Source organism: Vicugna pacos, unplaced genomic scaffold, assembly GCF_048564905.1.
Source record: "Vicugna pacos unplaced genomic scaffold, VicPac4 scaffold_20, whole genome shotgun sequence".
Classification (NCBI taxonomy): Eukaryota; Metazoa; Chordata; class Mammalia; order Artiodactyla; family Camelidae; genus Vicugna; species Vicugna pacos.
This window is the reverse complement of record NW_027328741.1, coordinates 31,775,432-31,793,370: the sequence shown is the minus strand read 5'-3', so window position 1 is coordinate 31,793,370 and position 17,939 is coordinate 31,775,432. Positions and strand designations below refer to the sequence as shown.

At 37.0% G+C, this 17,939-nt stretch overlaps 1 protein-coding gene across 1 annotated transcript in view; it reads right to left on the bottom strand.

Moving 5' to 3' along the window:
* Nucleotides 1-9,521, bottom strand: part of LOC140693658 (uncharacterized) — a 676,856-nt gene extending 667,335 nt beyond the window's left edge. Inside the window, exons 1-9 of the mRNA XM_072957373.1 lie at nucleotides 9,517-9,521; nucleotides 6,107-7,817; nucleotides 4,541-4,624; nucleotides 4,140-4,259; nucleotides 3,953-4,034; nucleotides 3,259-3,297; nucleotides 2,593-2,658; nucleotides 1,732-1,795; nucleotides 299-366 (exon numbers count right to left, since the gene is read on the bottom strand). Coding sequence (XP_072813474.1) covers nucleotides 4,616-4,624; nucleotides 6,107-7,817; nucleotides 9,517-9,521 — 1,725 coding nt within the window. The 3' untranslated portion in view covers nucleotides 299-366; nucleotides 1,732-1,795; nucleotides 2,593-2,658; ... (2 more) ...; nucleotides 4,140-4,259; nucleotides 4,541-4,615. The remainder of the gene's footprint in view (nucleotides 1-298; nucleotides 367-1,731; nucleotides 1,796-2,592; nucleotides 2,659-3,258; nucleotides 3,298-3,952; nucleotides 4,035-4,139; nucleotides 4,260-4,540; nucleotides 4,625-6,106; nucleotides 7,818-9,516) is intronic.
* Between the last annotated feature and the right edge of the window lie 8,418 nt (nucleotides 9,522-17,939).

Genomic DNA, 17,939 nt, shown 5'->3' with positions numbered 1-17,939 from the left:
TTCCCCAACCCAGCTCAGTATTCTTTCTGTTATATCAAAGAGACTCTGCCCCATGAAACAATAGACCCTGCACATTTTAACAAATGTATACAATTATTAGGAACTATTATTAGAACAGAGACTAGCACTACTGTTCTCATAGTTATGTCACATAAGTAGTGTATTAAAGCTCGTTCTGATTTCTTGTTTATACAAATCAGCTATGTCTGTCACCAGTTTAAATATTAGTAATTTAGAAAACAAAAGTTATTGATTTATCTACTCATCAGAAATCATTACAACAGATCTATTTACATACCTCTTTTGTCAGTTTATATACCAACTGGAAAAGAAGGGTTGTACAGTCAACTCTGAGAGTATAATTGCCTGCAAAATAAATGAGAGAATTTTAATACCTCCAAATGGACTACAAACCTGTATTTAATTCTAACTTTATTTTCTAATTATAAACAATATATAACAGATTTCAAATTGAAGGCATCATTCCTGGAGAATTAAAAATAGGGTGGACCCTACAGATTATCATATTCAGTGAAGTATGTCAGACAGAGAAAGGCAAATATCAAATTCTATCACTTATATGTGGAATGTAAACAAACAAAAAAAGATACAAATGAACTTATTTACAAACCAGAAATAGACTCATGACATAGAAAAGAAACTATGGTTACCCAAGGGGAAAGGGGGAAGGGAAGAGATATGTTAGGAGTTCAGCATTAACAGATATACACTATTATATATGAAACAGATAACCAACAAGGACCTACTGTATAGCACAGGGAATTATATTCAGTATCTTATAATAACCTATAATGGAAAAGAATCTAAAAACTATGTATATGTATATGTATATGTATATGTATATGTATATGTATATGTATATGTATATGTATACAACTGAGTAACTTTGCTGTACACCTGAAACTAATATTACAAATCAAATGTACTTCAGTAAAAAGAAATAAATAAAATTTTAGAATAGACAGATAGGTAGGGAGATAAATAGACAGACAGGCAGACAGTCTGGCTAAAACTAAAACACAAGGTGGAAATAACTCTTCAGGAGCCAGAGAGGCTGCAGCACACACTCAGGATAGGAGGCTGCAGAGGCGGACTCTGCTGCTAAGGCTGCAGCTCCTGCAGTAACAGTAAGGGTCATTGCTCATTATGGCAGCAGTACCTAGGGGTCTTTGGCAAAGGAAGTGGTAAGGCCATAATGTTCATGTTTTTATTCATTCATTCAATTCAATATCAAGACTTTAGGCTAGAGCATGTCAGTAACTAACATGTGTCCTCTGACACTTACCTAGAAATAACCATAATATGATGAAAGCCTACAGATGCACATGCCACATGTCAGGGTCAAAAGGAAGTCTGTAGTGGGTGCTTATTTCAGAGTTGTTCCAATACATACAGGAACTATTTCTGTATGAAATATTTTAGCCCAACTTTTAAAAACAGCTCCACAGGAAGAATGTCAAAAGTACTAAAGTTTTAAGTAGTAATCCAAGATAGGCAAATGGTAAATACACTAAAGAACTTAGGATCAATAGCTTAGTTATGAATCATATTGATTCATTTGAATCATAATAATGTTCTCTCGGGTAAAATGGAGAAATGGAGGTATTATTGAGGCATCTCATAGAAAGAGGATAATCCTAGTTTATGAGTTGGAGTTGATAGACTTAAATACTGGTATACTATTTAATGACAATCTGAAATAAAATTTACCTTCTGTGTATGAGTCTGCATTGATATATGCAACCTCTCTCTCCTGGAGTGTTTTCACATTCTCCTGTAGTTGAAGCAAAGCAGTCACTTAACTCACAGTGTTTACAATTGTGGAAATACAAGCAAAACAAATTAATTCAGTAAAAGAGTGGTTTGCAGGTGCCATTATAAATCAAACACCTATGCTTTTGACCATAATTTTAAGAAAATACTATTAACTGGTTGATAATATTAATGCAATTAAAACAAGAAAGAAAAATATTAGTGATGCTGTAGCCACTGTTCATAGCAGCAGCAGGGAGACCCAGAGGAAAACTGCCCCTGATCCCCTGCACCATAATATGAAGGGGGAAGGCTCGAGATGCTCAGCATCACCCTGGATCTACTGGAAGAGGACTGCTCAAAGTAAGGCCTGGAAATCTGTATTTTTAAAAGGTGTCCCTGGCAATCCTTACAGACATTAAAGTATGAGATCACTTGATGTTGGGGATCCAAGTAACTTTACCATATTAAAAGTGAGGAAGTTGGAAATTAGATTTATCAAGAATTTTTTGAAAGAGAAGATATTGATGAAAAAGAAAAATATAGGAGGGGAGGATAGAGAAAAAACTAGAGGGAGAGAAGAGTGGCTATTAGGACAAAGACAAGACATTTCTCACACATACATGCACACACGCACACACATTCTAGAAAAATACAGCAGAAGAAGACTAATGCCATCACACAACATGGGAATATGCAGAGAGAACTCTTTTCTTCTCTCTGTTTCTCTCTCTCTCTCTAGCTTGCTACCTTATAAAAGCAGTTACAGTAAAAACATTTAAAGCTGTGAGTGGTCATCCCACAAATGAGAATTCTCACCTCTGCACTTGGCCACATGGGATAGATGACAGCTGATTCTGCTGCAGAGTTTCCATTATGACAGAGCTACAGTAGAAATAAAAAAGATTCCTTAACTATATGTAAAGGTAAATGTGCTGCTGAATATGATCAAGATAGTAGAAAATGGGAAACAATATTCAAATTGTCTTTTAACTCACATGAATTTAAATTAATGCAAGGCATATTATCTTGTATCTTGGATTTATTTTATCTGTATTTTAAGCTGCTTAAATTATAGAAAGACACATGTATTTCTATATACATGTATTCACAAGAAATTACACATTTCTAAAAGTAGATGACCTTAATGAATAAGATCTGATTCATCTAAATAAGTGTATTATGAAATGCATGTTCATAACACCAACATAATAATAAGACTTTGCCATAAAAATGGAATCAAATGTGATACAAGTAACTGTGATTTTATTCCCATACTTATTTGATTCATATTATTATTTTAAAGTATGCAGAAATGAGTCAGAAGGAAAGCATTTTAAAAAACAGACAAAATAATAAGAAAGATATGACATTCTTTAAATCAATTCTATAAAATATGAACTCATAAATGATGAACAAATCAGAGGATAGTCACAGGAAAGTGCTTTTTGGTGCACCTGCCTTTAAAAAAATACACAAGCCTACCTTGAACATGTAAGAACTTAGAGTTACTGGACAGAGAGCCTAAGGGAAGAAGAAGAGAGAAGGGGGTCTATGAGAGACACTTTAAAATAAAGCATTAAGAGCCAGTGAAAAATGAAAATTAATCATAATTGAATTAAAAATAAATCCTTGAAATTTTAGAGTAATTCAATTTACAAAATCATTGTACTATACTTCCCAACCAGGCACTTTTGTAAATGGTAAAATATACCTATGGTTACAATTTAGTGTGGACTCCATAAAGGAGAGACTATAATCAGAGTATAGTCATCTTAAAAGAGCATGTTGTTTTCCTGGATAGAAGAAATCCAAGGAAACTGTAAAAAATTGAAAATTAATGCCAAGGATCTAAATCAGATTTTCAATAAGCTAATTCACTTGTCAGAAGCAGCTTCCTAGGTTTGACTATTTTCTGAGCTTACAGATTTTACTTACTTATCACAAAACAAATATAAATAGAAACTAAAATATTTTAAAATTAATGAAAAAATTGGTTTGTGCTTAGTAATTAAGAGGTTGTTCTGTTTTGCCAAACTGATGTAAAAGCAAGACCAAACTCTATTTCTTAAATTTTCTTGTTTTTATCCAAATTAAAACAGTATCAGGTAATGGAACACACCTGTGATTACCCTGAGATACATGTTGACCAAGAAGATACGTTTACTGTCTTAGTTACCTCAGTCCATTTGTGAAACCCAGAAGTCCAAATTTTTCTGCATCCCAGCTGGCAAAAATGGCAGTTCTTCTCGGTCTCCAGCCTGTAATCATTGTTAACATACATGGTTAGGTACACCTGCCTAAAAACGAAGGAAAATTCACTGAAGTCACTTTCTGTCATCACTTGCCAAGGAAACATTATTTACCTCTACTAATCAGTTTTCCAAAATTCTGGACAACTTCTTATAAATCAGCAGTTCCACTCGTTAGGTCAATACCTCCAAATACCCAGAAGTCCTGATGATCTCCCAGAATAACACATCTGTCTGGAAAGGAAGGCATTCAAAAGAATGACAACTTAGAATGTATTATAAAGAGCAGTAATTTATGTTTTTAAATTAAACTTCCTCCCGCTTGAGTTTCCTCCATAGAAAACCATCAAGGTAGTGTCTCCTTTTAGAATTTACCTTTTTTTCCCCACATTTAATTATATCACCTCAACCAGGAAAAAAATATTAAGATTTGATTAAGATTTATCTTCTCTTACTCCTGTAATCTTTGTAAAAACAAAATGTTTTAAGACATTTTAAAAAATTCACCAACTCACCAAGTTTCACAGATCCTCAGGTAGTTGATTACATCGTAAATGCTTGTGATTTTCTTGATGTTATGAACATGCATTTTAACCTTCCTAGAATTTCACAAAGGGAACAAATTACTTCACATAGAGCATTATGTCTAACAGGTTCCTTCCAATGTTTTATTATAAGTCTCAGAAGTACAGAAAACTGTTTAATAGGATGATAAATTCCCATATGCCCACCACCTAAACTCAATCATTGTTAATACTGTTGAACTATTTGCAAGCGAGTTGCACAGATCATGACAGTTCTCTCCTATGTATTTAAGAATGCACCTTACGGTGAAATAAAAAAAAAATCAGTATTTTATATTTTTCCTCCCTCATAGCTCCATTGTTGGTATTTATTTAAACTTCAAAGTTATTACTCAACGTGAAAAACAATCTTGTTCTTAGCAATTTTTTTTTAAAAAAATGTGTATTTGTCCATTTAGAGCTCAAACAGTTAAGGGATATAAGCCCCAGGTGCTTTTTTTGATAGTTTGACCAGGGAAAATTTCTGTTTCTGACTTTTCTCTTAAACTGTTACTGAAGCTACATGCTCTGTTTTCCTTGTGTCTGTATGTATCTGTTTATAAATCACATTTTTCATTGTGTACCTCTAGAGGGTATTAATACATGAGATAATAAAGTCTCCTATGTTAAAGGAACTCTGTTCTAATTGAGTTAAATAAACACTTTTTAAAAAATTCTTATAAAATAAAACAACTTCTAATACCTTAAGAGTTCTGAAATTTTAAAACAAGCTTCTTACATAACTTATAAAATACTTGCAGAATCCAAATTCACATTGCTAAGGCAAATCATTAACCAACAAGGCTCATTCAACCATTTTAGTTTAATAAAAAACAGCTATCTCCTCTCTGATTCATCAGTGTGAAGTTTCCCTTTCCCTCTACATTTCAAGCCAGTCAAACTAAAGTTCTGATCATGCCGTGCTGTTTCCCAGCCCTGCACAAGCTGTCCTCTGCAGCTGGCGTTTACTGCCTGTCTTGATTCCGTGGAAAACTTACTGTTTGTGTAAAATTAAGCTCAAAGAGCACATGTTCTGTGGTCATGCCTCCTTAACACCAGGGCTGTTCGGGGTTAGTAACAGTAAAGACTATGGTGGTAAGCGCACGGGGCCATGTAGCAGTTACGCGTTCACCACTGTGACCACTTAACCCACCCCCACAGAAGTGACCGGTGAACTTCGTTCCTTTCCCCCTTCTCTCCTACTCCTTCCCTTAAGTTGACCTAGTATTTTGCATGCACAGTGTTTTGACAGTTATCTGAAACACTGTTTTAAGCCGTCAGTTGAAAAGGGAAGACAAAATGTTACACCTGGCCCGGACGAGGAGAGGGGTGGGGAGTGGCCCAGAGGAAGCCGAACGGGACGCGCGGCCTCGGATCACAACACAGCCCCGTTCCTTCCCGAGTTTCGCAGCCGGGAAAGAAGAGGCGTGGGGCCCGGACAGCATCGGGGCCTTCGTGGGAGGCCGAGGGAGGGACGGAGACCCGTGCAGGTTTGGGGAGGGGCCTGCAGGGACTCACCGTCTGTGCAGCGGCTCCTGACCCACAGCTGGGCGGGCGGCGGTGGCAGTTGAGGCGGCGGTACCGGCTGAAGGGGCTGAGGCGGCGGCTGCTGAGGTGCCGGCTGAGGGGGCCGAGGCGGCGGCGGCTGCGGTGCCGGCTGAGGGGACTGAAGCGGCGGCTGCTGAGGTGCCGGCTGAGGGGGCTGAAGCGGCGGCGGCTGCAGTGCCGGCTGAAGGGGCTGAGGCGGCAGCGGCGGCGGTGCCGGCTGAGGCGGCATCGGCGGCGGTACCGGCCGAAGGGGCTGAAGCGGCGGCTGCGGTTCCGGCTGAGGGGGCCGAGGCGGCGGCGGCTGCGGTGCCGGCTGACGGGGCTGAGGCGGCGGCGGCTCCAGTGCCGGCTGAGGGGGCTGGGCGGGTGGCGGTGGCGGTAGAGGCTGCGGTGCCGGCTGAAGGGGCTGAGGCGGCTGTTCCGGCTGAGGGGGCCGAGGCGGCAGCAGTGGCGGTACCGGCTGAGGGGGCTGAGGCAGCGGTGGTGCCGGCTGAGGGGGCCGAGGCGGCGGCGGCTGCGGTACCGGCTGAGGCGGCTGTTCCGGCTGAGGGGGCCGAGGCGGCGGCGGCTGCGTTGCCGGCTGACGGGGCTGAGGCGGCCGAGGCGGCGGTGCCGGCTGACGGGGCTGAGGCGGCAGAGGCGGCGGTGCCGGCTGACGGGGCTGAGGCGGCCGAGGCGGCGGCTGCGGTTCCGGCTGAGAGGGCCGAGGCGGCGGCGGCTGCGGTGCCGGCTGAGGGGGCTGAGGCGGTATCGGCGGCGGTACCGGCCGAAGTGGCTGAAGCGGCGGCGGCTCCAGTGCCGGCTGAGGGGGCTGAGGGGGCTGAGGCGGCAGCGGCGGCGGTACCGTCTGAGGCGGCTGTTCCGGCTGAGGGGGCCGAGGCGGCAGCAGTGGCGGTACCGGCTGAGGGGGCTGAGGCAGCGGTGGTGCCGGCTGAGGGGGCCGAGGCGGCGGCGGCTGCGTTGCCGGCTGACGGGGCTGAGGCGGCCGAGGCGGCGGTGCCGGCTGACGGGGCTGAGGCGGCAGAGGCGGCGGTGCCGGCTGACGGGGCTGAGGCGGCCGAGGCGGCGGCTGCGGTTCCGGCTGAGAGGGCCGAGGCGGCGGCGGCTGCGGTGCCGGCTGAGGGGGCTGAGGCGGTATCGGCGGCGGTACCGGCCGAAGTGGCCGAGGCGGCGGCGGCTGCGGTGCCGGCTGAGGGGGCTGGGGCGGCATCGGCGGCGGTACCGGCTGAAGGGTCTGATGCGGCGGCGGCTGCGGTGCCGGGTGAGGGGGCTGAGGGGGCTGAGGCGGCAGCGGCGGCGGTACCGTCTGAGGCGGCTGTTCCGGCTGAGGGGGGCGATGCGGCGGCGGCTGCGGTGCCGGCTGAGGGGGCTGAGGCCTCGGCAGCGACTGCTGGAAAGACTTGTGGGACTCGAAGGCTTTCGCCAGGTTTTCCAGGGTCGCCATGGCGGCCTCCCGCCCCGCGTGTACAGCGCCCGGAGTCGCCGGCCCGACCAGCGTCTCCGGTCAGCAGCGGTGGCAGTGAACGGAGCTTGGGGCCGCCAGCCAGTGCGGACCCCAAGCGCGCGGCCATCTTGGAGCCGTCCCGACAGTCCCCGCGGCCCTGCGTCCTGCCACGCTCCGCCGGTGGGGCGGGGCCGGGCCACGGGATTGACAGCCGGAGGCAGCGGCCTCCGCCAATGGCTGCCTCGCTCGCGCCTTGGGCTCAAAGAGCCGCCACGGCTCTTGGAGTCACTGCGTTCTTCCCAGCGAGGGGCGGGGGTTACTGCACGGAGATCGGGAGGGCGGTTCGGGGGCGCTATTGCAAGGCACGGCGAGGAGGGTGGGGAGGGCGGGTGACTTGTGATTGAGGGTCTCTCTCGGTGAGGGGCGTCCCCGGATGACGCATAGCATGTGGCAGGGAGGCCGGGCAGTGGGCTGGGAGCCCGAGACCCCCGCGGGGCGCTTGCTCACCCCGCGGCGCGGGCGGAGGGCCGGCTCGCCGGACAGCCTGCTATAATATGCTGACTGTTACATATTTGGCTTTAGCCTTGTTAGTAGCCTCAAATCATTCCTTGTTCACATTCAGGATCATTACCATAGATAGACTTCTTACAATCCTCGTACTTAACTATGTTCCCTCATGCTACAGGGGCATAGGCATGCTATACTCACTCTTAGAAATAATCGTTTACACATCAATCCCCTACTCCCCTCAAGGGATTTGCCTATCTAATTCCAATCACTCTCAGTGCTCAGCTAATTTGTGAATTCATAAAGCCCATTACATTAACATAATTCCTTAACACCATGTAATGCTCCTTTATCACACTCATTAAAGTATACTTTATAATAACATAAAAACTCTTCCATGCATTAAGGTAGATATTAAACAATTAAGTTCACAATATAAAGTTGTAAGTACATATACTTTATATTATGAAAAATGTTAAGGAATTACATACTATAGTTAAATTCATTCATAATTTTTCATAGAAATATGGAAATATTTATTCCAAGTTGGATCATCACTGTATGTGTGTGTGTGTGTGTATATGTATATATCTTTCATCCTTCATTCACAATATAAGTTCTGATAAAATATTGCCAACAATTAACTTTTATACCAAGAAAGGAAAGAAGGAAGGAAGGAAAGAAGAAAATGGAGGGGTTTTAGATCTCTTGAGATTAAGACATATTAGATAAAGACTCAGATCTGTACATTTGTATATGATAATTATTTTCCTGAAAGTATATAAAAACACATAAAGAAAACTGAAAGCTAAATAAATATAAAATTATTTACAACCCAAATTTGAGGTTAATTTATATCTTCAATTGATATGCATTTTTTTAAATTTAATATTACACTGTTTCATTGCTGTAATCAAATTCATAAACAGAAAACTATATATGATATGTAATCCTCTCACCATTTATAACATCTCTGAAAGCATTTTTGAAGTAGAATATTTTATATTTAAAGTTTTTATCATTAGAAAGGCTTTGAATATTTTAACACTATTAGATTTAATTTACTTCATTGTATTATTTTTTCCAATACATGAGAAATAATATCTTATATGGTTTTGATTCATTCTTTAAGTAGTTTGTTAATATTGTGTAATAAGTGAATTCATGGAATATTGTTATAGAGTTAGACATTTTTATTGGAAGATGTCATCTTTTGTAGTATAATAATAAGGCCATTATTGTAGGAATGTGAAGGAGTTAGACAATGCTTTTAGTAAAATCATCACTCTAAAGGGCATATTGGCAATAGCAGAATGTGGTTAAGATCATGTCAATTTTTTGTAAATCTTTAACAAATTCTGAAATCACTCTGGTTGCTTACAAATTTATAAAACACAATTACTTATAGGAAGAACAAGGCTATACTCACCGCATGACAAAGGAATGCTGCTTAATAAATAAGTGAGAAGAATTAAGTTTAATTCAATGAAAGCAGCGTTCTTAAAATATTTTGAATTGATTGGAGAAACAGAGATTTTATGATTATTTATTTAGCAGAGTTTATATAGACATTTATGTGTGTGTGTGTGTGTGTATCCTTCATCTCTGTATCAATTCATATAAGATTTTGCCAAAAAAATAAATTTTAGAGCCAAAAATACCAATCAAAAAGAAAGAAAAGAAGAGGGAAGGAAAGCAGGAAGGCAACTTAACATCAAAAAATTTCATCATTATTTAGAGTAAAGATCTATATCAACTAAACATTTGTATTATGACCTCCACATTCCACTAAAACTTATGCCATTTACCTACAAATATAAACTTTTATTTGCTTCTACAATAAATAATACATAAATTTAATGAAACTGCAGCTCAAAAGACGGAAATAGCATTAGAAATTCAGTCATCCAGTGCAGTAGCTAAAGCATGGGTATGACCTGACTCTAAGCAATCAGAGAACAACCAAGAAAATGTGCCAAACTGTTGGATACCCAGATTTGTTCCCAGGGCAGGGAAATAGGCATATCAAGATAAGTAAAAGAATATACCATGTTTAAAGCTTAATTGTAATGCAAAATACATATATATCTATATCTATTCCAAAATGTTAAACTTAAAAGTGGACCAGAAAAAAAAATAAACAAAATTACTTCTATAGAGAAAACAAAGAATAGCCTTGTCTTCTTCTATTAAAGACTGACTAGCCACAAAATATTATGGAAATAGCTATAAAGCTTTGAGAAAAAATATTATAATTCTATAATTGTGTTACCACTAATGTTGTTATGTTTGTAGTTAAGCCAAAGTAATATCAAGACATTCAAAGAATCAGAAGGAATGGTAACTATATATTTATCCTAAAAAATAATAATAAATACTAAGAAAAGGATACTTTTTTAAAATTTAAGAAGTAAGATATGATTATATAAATGCTGTTTAAGGGTATTGAATCAACAGGTAGACAAAATAAGGATCACGTCTATTTTGAAAATATTTCAAAATGAATGCCAATAAATAAAAATAATTCTTAAAATGATACTTCCGTCTAACTTGTTTGATTTTGTAAGTGCGTGTTACTTTATATCAATTTGCATTATTGATTATTATATGGTTAATAACACAGATACAATTAAAAGAAAATTATAAAAAAGTTGAGATAGCAAAAATAACTTTCTTTTCTAATATTTACAAATAAAAGATTTAACAGTGAATTTTTATCAATCATAAGTCTTTATATTTTCAGTAAAATATAAAATTATAATGGAGAAAAAAGTAAGCAAAAAATAATTCAAATAAAAATGTTAAGGGGAATAATCGTTTGTAACATTTGCCATCTACCTCTGCTTCGTACTATAACCAATCACAAGCCACTGTAGACGCTGACCTCCAACACTCCCTGAAATTTCACAGTGGAGATCAGGAATGGGGTACTTTGTGCTGTGGGAAAACTGACAAAATAGAGCTTCAGATAGATGTTTTCAGGAGAAGATTTTATAAGCCCCAATTCTTGCATCTCCTTATATCTAGAAGAGCACTAAATTCATTAATGGTGACGTCTGCTCCCCATAACTGGCAAAAGAACTCAATGTGTGTTTGATTGCACGTACTCCCCTTCACTAAAATTACATATATAATATTGAATTTCCCCCTGCCTCTTCAGAAAAGGTCCTCAGAGCCATCTGAGGTGCTGTCTCCTAGATTATAGTCCTCATTTTGCCCCAAATAAAACTTAATCCACAACTCTCAAGTTATACAATTTTATTTTAGTAAACAGCATGTGTATTAAAATAGTTCAAAACATTGATGTAACAATTGGTGAAAAGATACCTCTGCCTACATAATTTCAAATTGAAATAAAAAAAACTGGGCCACCATGATAATGAATCTGTGTAAGGAGAGACATTTTCAGCATGATGAAAGGAAGATAAATCACTCTAAGCTTAAAACTATGCATCTGGACAAATTAGCAGTTGTGAGAGTAATAACCAAATATACTTCTAGAAATAAAAAGGATGAAAAAAAATTTACACCCACACATCTTCACAGAGAGAATTTCTGGAGGATGTACTTCAGCCCAGTCTGCTTGATGATCCATGAACTGGTCCAACACAGAGGGGAAGGAGACCATAGAAAGAAGCAGAGCCCTGCAGCTTAGTGGGCAGCAGGTTTTATCAGCAAAATAACTTACTTATGAGACTTGTCTTGAGCAGCCACAAGAGTCTCCCTGCAACTCCACCAGAATCTTAAAAGTTTATATAGAAGCCTTAAAATACTGTCCGATGGTCTCGGCAACAAGCACATTACTGTCACAAGGCTGAGTACTTGGTGGGGCTTCTGCAGAGAATGCAAGCGAAACACATTCCAGTAGTCATGTCCTCTTGATGATCCCTTCAAGACTGATCCCTATCAGGTATAAGTAGTGGGGAAAAAGAAGAAAAGGAAAACAGAGTTAATGACTTCTTGGATATGTAAAACATTTTAAAATTTCTGTGCAAAATTTATAATTAAAATAATGAGTATATTTTTAATGATACCATTCTGGAAGTCTCTATATCAAAGATTAAATTTAGTTAATTATGGGCTTGGGAGTAATATTTTTTCTGTTTCTATATTTCATAATCTATATTATTCACTAAAGATTTTTAAGAATTTAATTACAAAGTTAAAATCATTTCAAATGTATAAAGAGATATTAGAATGGTTATTTTAACAGAAAAATGACAGTGTGAAGCATTAAAAACAATGTAACAACATCAGTAAAGCTGAGTAATTATATTTCTTATGGTTTTCACAAATAAAAAGTTACTTTGTTATTAATAATTATATTTACAGTCTTTGAAAACCATCAGGGATTCTCAATATAGAATGTCTAATGTTCATAAAGCAAAATTGTGTGCATAATTTGATTCTAGGACAAAAATATACATATATATAATATACACACACATAATACCCAGGAATTACATACAAAAAAGAATGTTTAATTCTTTATTTGTTACATTACAGTAAGATTTGATTATATTTTTTATTTGCATTTCTAAATTATGAAACATTTGATACATACAGGTTATGATTATAAAATATTTATCCATTACTCTACCACCCAAACTGAGAAATAAAACATGACATTTCCAATATATTTATCCTTGCTCATTTATGTTGCTTAAAACTAAAACTGATATAACTACATTTTATAGTAATAGGTATTTCTTTCTGGTGTCTCTTTTTCTATATTTTTATTTTCAATAATTTTTGCAGCATGTTTAAGTGTTCCTCTTGCAAATATCCTAGAGATTCCCCCCAAATATCTGAGAATTTATGCATTTTAATGTCTTTAATAGGAAAATTGACTCAATTTAGGCTTATCCATATGTATTATTGACTAATTTATTTATGACTTTATTTTTTTTCCACATATAACTTCGTTCATTAATTTTCTTTTTTTTGAGTGACTTTCTTTTGTTTTTCCTTCAGATGTGTTTTTCAGGCATTAAACACCTCATTCGTTATACCACTGAAGATAATTTCATTTATTTCATACTTGTATAATATTTTGGCCTTTTCTAGATTTTAAAATTCAGGATGACTTTTCTACAAAACATACATTTCAAGAAGCTGTCTTCTAATCCAGTTTTGCCAATATTATATAAACAACCTGTGTATTGTTATTTTCTGATAGTTATTATTCTATCCTACACAAGGATAGTTAAATTTTTTCTAATTATATATTTTTATATACATTTTCTACTTTATATCAAGAAAATAGTCATGTTAACTGTTTTTTATTTTATAAGTTCATTATGGTATTTTGCTCCATCTTTGGAAATTAGTTTCTGCTATTTAAAGGATTATCTAGTCCATATTTTGACTTTGTTCACTTTACTTTTTGATATAGCACCAAAGGCATGATCAACGAATGGAATAATTTCTAAGCTGAACTTTAAAAAAAATTACAATTTGTTTTCTTTGCAAAAGACATTGTCAAAAGAATGATAAGACGCCACAGATTGGGAGGATGCATATTCAAAAGATATACCTGATAAAAGGCTATTAGCCAAAATATACAAAGAATTCTAAAAAACTCAACAATAGAACATTATACAACCTGATTTAAAAAATGAGCAAATTACCTGAGCAGATACCTCACCAAAGATGATGACACATAGCAAACATACGAAAATATGTTCAGCATTATATGCCATTAGGAAACTACAAATTAAAACAAGAAGATACTACTACATATTAGACTAACCAAATGTAGAACACTGACAACACCAAACATCCTGCCAAGATGTAGAGCAACAGGAACTCTTACTTATTGCTGATGGAAATACAAAATGATTAAAACAGTTTGGAAGGTAGTTTGGCAGTTTCTTACAAAACTAAATGTGCTCTTACCATAAAATCCTTCAAGTCTACTCCTTACAGTTTACCTAAAGGAGCTGAAAACTATGTCCACATGAGAACCTACACAAGGATATTTACATCAGATTTGTTTGTAATTATCAAAACATGGAAGCAACAAAAATATCCTTCAGTAGGAGAATGGATAAACCATAGAACAATCAGACAATGGATTATTATTCAGTGCTGAAAATAAATGAGCTATTAAGCCATAAAAAGATAATATAGATCCTTAAATGTATAATGATAAGTGAAAGAAGCCAATCTACAAAGGCTATGTATTATATGATTCCAACCTCATGATATTCTGGAAAAAACAATACTATGGAGAGAATAAAAAGATGAAAAGTTGCCAAGTGTTATGAGAAACGGAAGATTGATTAGGTAAAGCATAGAGGATTTTTAAGGCAGTGAAACAATTATGTGTGGTACTGTAACAGTGGATAAATACCATTGTACACTTGTCCAGACACATAGAGTATTCAACACCAAGAGTGAGTCCAAAGGTAATTATGAGTGATTATAATGTGCCAGTGTAGATAAGTATATATTTATATATGCTGCTGGGTCCTATAGATCCCAGGACATGGGCTTACTCTGGGAAGAATGATTGTTGCATCAGGGTCTTGGTCCTCTCACATATGTAGATATAGGGTAGACTGATAAAAAAAGAATGTCTGGATATTGAGAAACTCAAAATTAAAGTGAGAAGATTTACAATAATAAAAACCAACTAATCCCTTGAAGATTTCTAGATTAATTAGACAAAAAAGAACAGGGAGGATTTTCTTATAGAGTTTCCAACCTTTGTCTAACAATTTGTACACCTCACAGAATATATATTTTTAAATGTACATATAAAAATGACAAAAAATAACTATATAGTAAGTCAGAAAGGAAGTGTCCACAAATTTCATAATGCTAAAGTTGTACTATTTTCATAAAAATAAGTAAGATAAAATTTAAACAACAAAAATGGCTAATTGTCTGGCTAACTGAAATTTATGAACCTTCTTTTTGAAATTAACTAAAACATGTACTTTATTATTAAAGCCCTTAATGTGCTTTTATTTTTATCCTATTTACCTCTCTTTCTTCACTACGGAGTATCCTGAGATTTTAAAATGCATTCTCCTGCTTTTCTTTATAATTTCTTGAACACACTTATATATCAATAAAATGATATCATTTAGTTTAAGTTGCCATTTATATTTATTAAATGTTATATTGTTGTTCAATTTCCCCTGAAACATTCTCTTTACTGCAATTTTTATATTTAGAATTATTAATTTTTATAAAACTGAAATTTTTAGAATGGAACTTAAAAATTACTCCATTAATCCATTTTCCAAAAAGTGGATATTTGAGTTATTTACAATGTTTGATTACTATAAGCAATGATGTTATAAACATACTTGTATATTTATCTTGGTGCGCACTGAACACAGGCAGAAGGTTGAAGGTAACTTAGGAAAGTAATTGCTAGAGTTCGTGTGTTGAAACCTTTAATTTATAAGGATATTATAATTTTCTGAAGTTAATGTAATAGAGGAGAACAAATCTGACTCTATATTAGATCTGTTCCTTTAGCTTTGACCACTGTGCCCTGTTTCCTAGGCTTGGTCTTGCTAGCTTTGCACTCACATAAAGATAACAAGCTGTAGAATAGAGAATAACATTTGTTTGTTGGAGGTTTACAGGGACACCATGAACTGACCCACATGGACAGCTGCAAGAACAAAGAATTTCTACAGCAAAATGTTTGCAACAACCAACCATACACCCTCCCTTGTTTTTTGCTTGTTTGTTGTTGTTGTTTGTTTTTGTTTTTGTTTTGTATAAAAGAAGCCTGTATTGTGACTGGACCTGGATGTTTCTCCAAGACATTATTCAGCCATCCTCTAGGTCTGCCAACTTTCCAAATAAAGTCGCTATTCCTTGCCCCAACACCACATCTCTTGTACTTAAAGTTTAAAGTTTAAACTTAAAGTTTCACGTTTGGGTAAGTGTTTTTCTAACTTTTCTGCTAAATGTTACTGTCTAATATTTATGGCTGGAATTTACACTCACCTAAATTTCTTCAAGAATAACTTGACTATCATTGGCTGTGTCTTTTTCCATATAAATTTTAGAGTAAGTTTGTTGAGTACCATTCAAACCTCTGCCAGCATTTAATCATAGAGATTAAATATGTGAATCACTTTGGTAAGATTTTATATGGTTAAAATATAGGCTTTCCATATTCATGAAGAAGCTATATTTCTCCATTTACTTTTGTATCTTTAATGCATTTCCACACAGTCATATTTTTTTTTCTGATGGCTCACAAGACTTTTATTTGGTAAATTTCTTTTCTTCATATTTTCTGTGGTTAAAATTGTATCTGTTTATTGCTTTTCTAACATTTTGTTTCTAGGCATAGAAATACACCTGATATTTAGTCCCTGAAAACTACTCTTTTATATCTATTTTTTTAACATAAACAGTTTAGATTATTTCTTTCAGATTCTAGTAAATAATACATTTGATTCTGTTTCTTACTAAGTTCTTAAGTACCTCCCTTACAATGATGAATGGAAGAGGTCATAGAGGATATTGTTACCTTGTTTCTAATTTTGAAGTTAATGTTTTTACCTTTTTTGTATTAATCACAATAGTTTACTTTGGGTGTTTTTTTTCCCAGATATTCTTTGTCAGAATAAAGAAGTTCTTTCAGTTCTTGTTTTCTAAGAGCTTTTTATCACGAATAGTATTGGACTTTAATCACGTACTTTCTCTGCATCTTCTGAAATGATCAATTGCTTTTCCCCTTGTAGTTTTGTAATCTATTAATGTGCCATACTACATTAATTTATTGTATACAGGCAAACTAATTTGCATTGTTGGAATAATCCCATTTATTTTTACAGGTCAATTTTGCCTACAGATTCATATTTTTCTACTGTATTTACTTATTTTTGTTCTGTTATTTTGTGTGATAGTAAATATGAGACAGTTTACGCTTTAAGAATTAAATATGCAATGCTGAATCTCACTTTTTTCATAAGGGGTACATGAGCTCAAACTATTTAAATTGTGAGTTATGAACAAGTAACATTTAGTCAACCTGTGATGAAAGAGTCATGGTGAAAAAACGCCCACTATAAAACTATGTAAAGTGAACGCTAAGTCCTTGCTTCACCTAATCCACATAACTGGATATTTACATTTGCTTTTCTCACAGGAGGGTACATCCTTCTTTTAATTTTATATTTATATATAATATGCTGGAAGGAGCATACTCTTGTCAGAGATATTATAGTTACTAATAATTTAATCTAATTTTAAAGGGGTCCATGTCAAAGTGTACCAAATAATTACTTCCAGAGATTTGAGGTGTGACCATAATCACTGAAAATACACAGTTAATTTATGCCAAATGACTTTCTATTATTAATGTACATATGTACATGAAAAGGTTGTTTTAGTAAATTTAGTACATTATACAAGGACTAACAATACAAAGGTCCCTAAACATTTAAATTTTCATTAGTAATATATTTATGTGTGATCATTGTTTTAATCACGTAATACTATTTATTGCTCATACGTGATATACCAAAATCATGAAAGACATAGCTCTAAGGACTAGAGGTGTATAATATAAAATAAGAGTGTGCTTTATTTTAAGGAGTTAACAGTTACATATTAATGGCTTTAAGTCTAGCATATATTTCTTTCTCTTAGTGGCCTTGAATTTTTATATTTACATTGCCTATTTGTCATTTTTTGAGCCAACTCAGATGAAACACAAACACAACTCTAAAAAATTACCTAAACACACTGACACAACTTTTTTTAAATCAAGAAGCAACTCCATCACTGTCTTCCATGTTTATGTAAACTGGTTAACTACACAGGGAGCTTACAGGGCCTTCTGAGGAGAATAATTTGCCTATACTTTGATGA